The sequence below is a fragment of the Palaemon carinicauda genome, unplaced genomic scaffold (genome assembly GCF_036898095.1).
Source record: "Palaemon carinicauda isolate YSFRI2023 unplaced genomic scaffold, ASM3689809v2 scaffold35, whole genome shotgun sequence".
In the NCBI taxonomy this organism is placed as follows: Eukaryota; Metazoa; Arthropoda; class Malacostraca; order Decapoda; family Palaemonidae; genus Palaemon; species Palaemon carinicauda.
The window spans coordinates 472,501-479,488 of NW_027171183.1; the positions used below are offsets into that span (position 1 = coordinate 472,501).

General features: G+C 40.4%; 1 protein-coding gene across 1 annotated transcript; it reads right to left on the reverse strand.

Annotated features, from left to right (window-relative positions):
- Positions 1-387: 387 nt before the first annotated feature.
- On the reverse strand, positions 388-6,682 carry LOC137636662 (uncharacterized). The gene is made up of 2 exons (XM_068369051.1): positions 6,334-6,682; positions 388-3,136 (listed from the first exon to the last, which is right to left on the reverse strand). Exon 2 carries the CDS (start codon positions 3,121-3,123, stop codon positions 775-777), a length of 2,349 nt encoding a protein of 782 aa, XP_068225152.1. The 5' UTR covers positions 3,124-3,136; positions 6,334-6,682; the 3' UTR covers positions 388-774.
- Positions 6,683-6,988: the final 306 nt, after the last annotated feature.

Genomic DNA, 6,988 nt, shown 5'->3' on the forward strand with positions numbered 1-6,988 from the left:
TTGACACTAGTAATTTCCTTAGTTATTAACACAATTTATGTAATAGTAAACCAATATGACAATATATATATATATATATATATATATATATATATATATATATATATATATATTATATATATATATATATATATATATAGTATATATATATATATATATATATATTATATATATATATATATATATATATATATATATATAGAGGTAAGATGACCCTTGACTAGGCCTAACGATTTCACATTATAGACCTAACCATACCTTAATGATACTATATGAGAGAGAGAGAGAGAGAGAGAGAGAGAGAGAGAGAGAGAGAGAGAGAGAGAGAGGAGAGATGAGAGAGAGAGAGAGAGAGAGAGAGAGAGAGAGAGAGCGTGTCACTGAAAATTTATCACATACAAAATCGTCTATGATTTAAACACAACACATTTCTTAAATCTTACAATATCCGATTACACTGCAAAACCAAACTAAAATACAAACTATAAAATATATTTTTTCTATATCAATTTCCCTGCCATTTTGAATGCATCATCACAAGATGTATTAATCCTAGTAAAAGAAAGATATTGTAAACTACTTTTCTCCTTATCACTAGATTATAATGCTTAATCTATCAACACAGAACAATTCCCTGAGACAGTTGTAAATATAAAAAAATAATCCTTAAAGAACAGTTTCACTCACTGTCATCCATCTTAGAAGTCGAAGCATCAAATATCATCACAAAGAATCGGTTGTGGCAACACGGCGAGGGCCGCAGGCTTCCTCGTTTTACCCTATGGTGATTACCGGCTTCTCGTACATGCCGTAGCTCTCGTAAATCCTCTGGTGGCCTGTCAGTGCTGGTGCTAATTCCTCTAATTCCTTCAGCGTGAGGGATGCTAGCTCATCGTTTTCAAATAGATCCTCAGTTTCCGTTTTTGAGTTTCCAACTCTGTCTTTTGACGTCATCAATAACAGCGAAGGGCCGGTTGACTTAGACATTGCTGTTCCAACAGATGCATCATCGCTTAATGCCGGGCGTCCCTTACCGAACATCGAAATAAAAGCCGACGATGGAGAAGCCACGTGTAAAGACCTTTCTGGGCTCTGGACAGTCGAACCACTTTGACAGGCAAGTGAGGACTGAATGCACTGTAGGTTTTTAGTGAGTGGAGCTGATGAATCCAAACTTGAAGAAGATGAGGAGTGATTCGTGCTCTGAAAGGCAGAAACTTCAGGAACCGGAGTTGAATGCTGAATGTCTTGCTTGTGATTAAAAGAACCCGGCGAGATGTGGTTCAGGGGACTTGATTGGGATAGTGCTGGGCACGAATTTATTGAGAGGATTCTATTAAAACAGGATTGCAGGCGACAATGACTTTGCCGGTCTGTAGGAAATGCACATGACGATGGGCACGGTGAAGTGCTGCTTACAGGCGAAAGCTGCAAAGATCTGCTTTGCCTGGCTGGACACCCCATCTTAGAATGCAAATGCTGAACATCTATACAGTCTTGAGAGTGTACGCATGACAGGAAAATGCTGGGATCAGTTGTATTCTTTAAAAGGTCCTCAAAGTTTGTTGAAAAAGTATCGATATGTAGTTGGGTTTCAGACGGATTTGGAAAGAGTAAAGAAGGAGACGTGCTTTGGAATGTTGACACCTCATCAGTCAGTACATTTGAGTGAGTGGACCTACTTCTTGGAGATGAATTAGACAAAATGCTGTCAGGTGAGGTTGATGATGCGGGAACATTTTCTGCAAAATTAACATCCAAGTTTGCTGGTGACGATTTATCCTGTTGTAGAGTTTGAGATAATGGATGAGATTTTCCTTGAACTTGAGAACTTCCTGAAAAGGAATCCAAATTGGTGGACTTCACCTCAGGAATAGGAGCAAAGGCGCTTGCATAACTCTCCCGTTGTGAGGTGAAGCTGTGATTAGTCGAGGAAGGAGAATCACTTCCAACGGAGGTATTCTTATCAAGCGACAATGAAGAATTTGTGCACTGGATACATTTCGCTTTTGTGGATCCATATCTGCTGGAGAAGAATTTGATGAGGCTTGGGAACCTTCTCTCTGAGATTGGTGCGGCGATGGCGTAATGCGCCGAACTTGCTGGTTTTTCCGAGTAATGGCATGATGAGACTGGATTCTGAGGAGGCATTTGGATGGCTTGTACCTTGTGTCTTGGTTCCGAAGGGTATGGGAAACGTTGGTTTATGGGGTATCGATGGGGCATAATCATATTTGAGTGCATCATTGGGGAAGAAGGATTCTTCATGGCCATAGTATCATATCTGGGCAGCATCGGGTACGATGGCGAAACGAGGTTTGGATAGTTGAGATGAGATGCATCTTGATAGGTTACTGGCAGTAAATTCTGATATTGTTTCCAGCTCTGACGGACGAACCAAGGCGAGACGAGGTTTGGATAGGGTATGGCCGGAGAGTTCCCTCGGAAATAAGGTCTCTCAAATGTTCCTATAAGAGGTTGAAGCCAATCTTGGGTACTTGATGAGGGAGAAGATGGGACCAGCTGGTTTTCAAAGTTTTGAAACTTCTCATAGCCACAAAAGTTTGTGTGTTCATCTCCCCAAAAATGCCTGGCTTTGAAGCACTTTGCCTCCATATTGAGGATGTGGAACCTGTTGTTGATTATGTCATAAAACGAGCCAGTCTTCAACACTACACAAACAACAGTTGACGACAACGTTTCCGGATTCACGGGAAACTTGCTGAAATTTGTAGCCGGCAACTGACACAAGGAGGACCCTAAACCGAGCAGATACATGTCGGTGTTTTTGTTGTAATCAAGAAGGATTCCGTAGAATATGCGATCCACATATCGGATTTCTGTGGGAATGCTCTCGGGGATACTCATGCTCATGCCGTTTTCAACGCGCCTGATGATAGTGGCGTAGTTGTACTTCCTGCTGGTTTCGCACTGTTCGACAACGTCGAACAGACCGTAGATGTAGGTCTCCATGTTCTGGGTCCTACCGACGCACTTGCCGTCGACAAAGATGCAGGACTTAAGGGCGATGACAGGCTTTCCGAGGCCGCAGCAGGGGTCGAATCTGTACACTTTGATCCAGCAATCCTCCGGGCTCAGGGACCCAACGAATGTGTAGGCCATCGTCCTCTGTTCTCTGAAAGAGAAGAGAGTGGGTTTCAAGACATACTCTTTCAAGAAAAATATTAAAATGTGGCAGATTGAACATACTCAAACATTCTTAAATAACCAATGTATTTTTTAAATCCAAAAAGACATTTGCTGATTATTGAAAAAGTGAACAAAACCACCTATTTATATTGACACAAAATCAAAGATATATGGAACAAAGGAATAATATTATTATATAGAAGTAACAATGACTATAAGCTATAGCAAAACATAGTATGCCAAGAATGGTTTACTATATGTTTTTTTATTAGGAGAGAAAGATGGCTGACATGAAGAGCATAGCTTAGACAGACAAAAAGGTGTGTAGATCAAGAATGTTATGAAACATGTCCTAAATGTATGGCCTTAGTAACGAGCCATTAAAAGCATCAATATTGTTTATGATGAAAGCGAAGAGCGTATTAGGGCATGCAGGTGACTATTTTGGTATGAAAGGGGATCTGAGACAAGATTGTAGTATGTCTCTAAGGCTGATCTAATCTTTAGTTAACTTAAGAAGTCGAAGAAGAGCGCTCAAGTGCAAAGTTGTTAGATAGAAAGGGACTTGTTCAAGAAATATAGTGATACTGTGTTGATTGGCAATAGTGAAGATAAACTGCAAAAGCTGAAGAAGAGATTGATAAGATTTGCAAGATGAGTACGTTGGGAGTAAGCTTGATCAAGCGAAAAGTATTCAGAACAAACGGACACATGGAAGACATTGTTATAAATGTCTGGTGAAAGAACGGAAGCATCTTGGAGCAAATATAAGGGACGCAAGATGAGAGACGAGATGAGAAGGATAAGCCAAAGCAAGAAAGAAAGGAGCAATTGTGCGAAAGATTTGTTAAGACAATCTCGTCGTCCACGGAAGCCAGGATACGAGTGTATGGAGGGAATGTGTATGTTGATTAGGTAATAAATTTTGACATAGGGAGAAGGGGTAAACACCAGTGCATCATCATCCTTAAGGCTGACTAGCTGAAACCTAGGGCCCCACCAAGAGCAGAGGCCTATGCAACTTTTTTCTTCTTTTAGTGTTAAGTGCTAAAACTATTGATTATATACTAAATTCCCCCCATATAATATATAATAAAGCACGTGTTTGGCTATGTATATATATATATATATATATATATATACATATATACTTCTTTCCTTTCACGAACCGGCAGCATTGCCAGATTTATAACTTCGGTCTCTGCCCCGTCCCTCAGGTAGGGGGAGGGGGAGTCAAACCCTGGTGAAAGAGGGCGCGTGAGAGTTTGTGCATATCTCTCTAAATATTTAGCCATTACTTTTGACTCTCACATAAAGTAGGTAATTACTATTGCTATAAATTGTATGAAATGAGAACAAGAACCTTGTGAGAGGGATGGCGAAGGACCTAAAGAAGTTCGAAGCTCATAGGGCCCTGCCATGAGTTAATACAGCATGGTAAACAGTTTAGTAAAAGTTAAAGGATGGTGGTTCAGACATATGGAGAGAATAGAGAGTGTATAGCTAAGAAGTGTCCTAGACTAGAAGGGGCTAGATAGACACGGCAAACAGGAAGGGGTTTTGATATCCGTGAATGCTGCAAGACTGCTTGCGAGATAGTAAGGAATGGGATGAATGTGCGTCGAGAGGTTCAAGGTACACCGGGGAGAGGGAATGTAGGTTGAGAACTAGTCTGATGCGGTTGCATTATCTGCCTCTGCTACCCCAAGGTGAGACAAACCCTCAGACTCCCCAGCTATGTGTGGGGAATGAGAACAGCTGGGAAGACAAGATTACCCAGTCGAATACGAGTTACATTCAGGTCCGAGTCGCGAGTGGGCAACTCTCAATAGGCCCACCTGCCATGGTAAGCCTACCTCAGCCATGGAGGGCGTCGATACGCCACAAGACGCCCAATAATTGTTCATTTGTAGTGTAACAATCTGATTCACATAACTGTCTCCCCGTAAATCCACTCTCCCCGTGTGTACCTATAACTTACACGTTGATTACCAATATATTGAACTGTTTCACTAATTTGAAAGTCAGCGAGAGACTTATATTTCTTCTGTTTCGTAATTCTCAAGATTTAAAGTCCTATTACACTCGCTTTGAAGAAGGTTTCTGCTCACGTTTCTGTGAAAATTAACTTAGACAATAAATCCCCTTATGATTTAAAAGTCATCTAATTCACTGCCTCTCATCATTTATTATGTAGTTGCCCCACGTCATGTGATATTGAGGAAAGTTTTAGTACAGAAGGGGTCAATCACAATTCAACTGTTAAAGAAAATATTTTTGTGGCAACTCACGTTATTTTTCAATAACACTATATTATAAACGTACAACATTTGATTATCTTATGCGAGATGAACATTCTTAATTCTACTAAAATATCTCATCATATGAAGACTTACAAAAATGTAACAAGATAAATTTATTTTCAACTTTTCACTATCCGAACTAATTGAAGCTAGACCTTCTTCGGCATTCAGTCTCATAAACTATTGATGCTCATTTTAGAATTCACCAATCTACCCAATGAGAATTTACCTGCATTGTAACAATGTAATATAAATATCCTTTGGGAAACCTTTTTGAAAAATGAATTTCCATTGACTAGCCCTTACCTTCGGGTGATGACCGAGATGCAGAATTTTCTAACGCGATTGAAATACGTCGCACAGCGGAATACAAGAGACGTTAATACTAATTACCTTCACGAACGTAATCTAACCGAGGCCAATGTGTCCCACCCAGCTGCGTTTGGTATCGGTGTAGGTCTAGGCCATTTTGTATTTCTCATGCAGCTATGGACCATAAATATAATCTAGAAGTGCTTAATATTTACTATAAGGACTCTTTCAACTTTAAAAGTTGCATTCCTATTTCTCCCAAAGTCCCAACAACCCTATAAGCCAAAAACTTCATAAAGAATACCAAAATAAGAATGTCAATAAAACTGCATAGGTTACACAAAAGCTATAACTACAATCAATTCTTTTTAGCAAGGCTGATTTGCACCAACTCGCAGGGGTGTCCCTTTAGCTCGGTACAGTTTCCTGATCGCTGATTGGCTGGACAAGATAATTCTAACCAATCAGATAGCAAGAAACTTTTCCGAGCTAAAAGGGCACCGGTGCGAGTCGGTGCAAATCTGCCTCGCTAAAAAAAAATTGAGTGTATCTCTTCCAAGGCACTCACCGCTTCGGAGATACTAACGGCGTTCTCTTCCCGACGGCGCTTCTCTTCCCGGTCAGCCGTCGCTCGAAGACGTCCCCCTCGTTGGATCCGTATTCCTCGCTCGGTCTCTCCGTTCAAACGCTTCGCTCTGGAAAGGTCAAAGCGGCATAAGGCCTAGTTCTTGGAAAGCCTGAGAAACAATGGCGATATTTATCGCAACGTGTTGACACATGAATGGAAGGAGTATGGACCTGGAGTCTTCTTTTCTGAATAAATTTACCTTCCTGGCCAGGGACCTGGGAGACCATTCGTCTCTGATAAAAACAGATGGAAGAATAGTTCAACTCGGAGGTGATAGTAAGAAAAGATAGTCGGATAGGAGAATGGAAGTTTGATAATAATGATAATAGAGAAGTAGAACAGAGAGAGAGAGAGAGAGAGAGAGAGAGAGAGAGAGATTTAATGAGAATGGAAGTTTGATAATAATGATAATAGAGAAGTAGAACAGAGAGAGAGAGAGAGAGAGAGAGAGATTTGATGAGAATGGAAGTTTGATAATGATGATAATAATAAGAAGTATAACAGAGAGAGAGAGAGAGAGAGAGAGAGAGAGAGAGAGAGATTTGATGAGAATGGAAGTTTGATAATAATGATAATAATGAGTAGAACAGAGAGA

Bases quoted from the DNA above. Each gene is read 5' to 3' on its own strand.
- LOC137636662 (XM_068369051.1), bottom strand. From the start codon at position 3,123: ATGGCCTACACATTCGTTGGGTCCCTGAGCCCGGAGGATTGCTGGATC.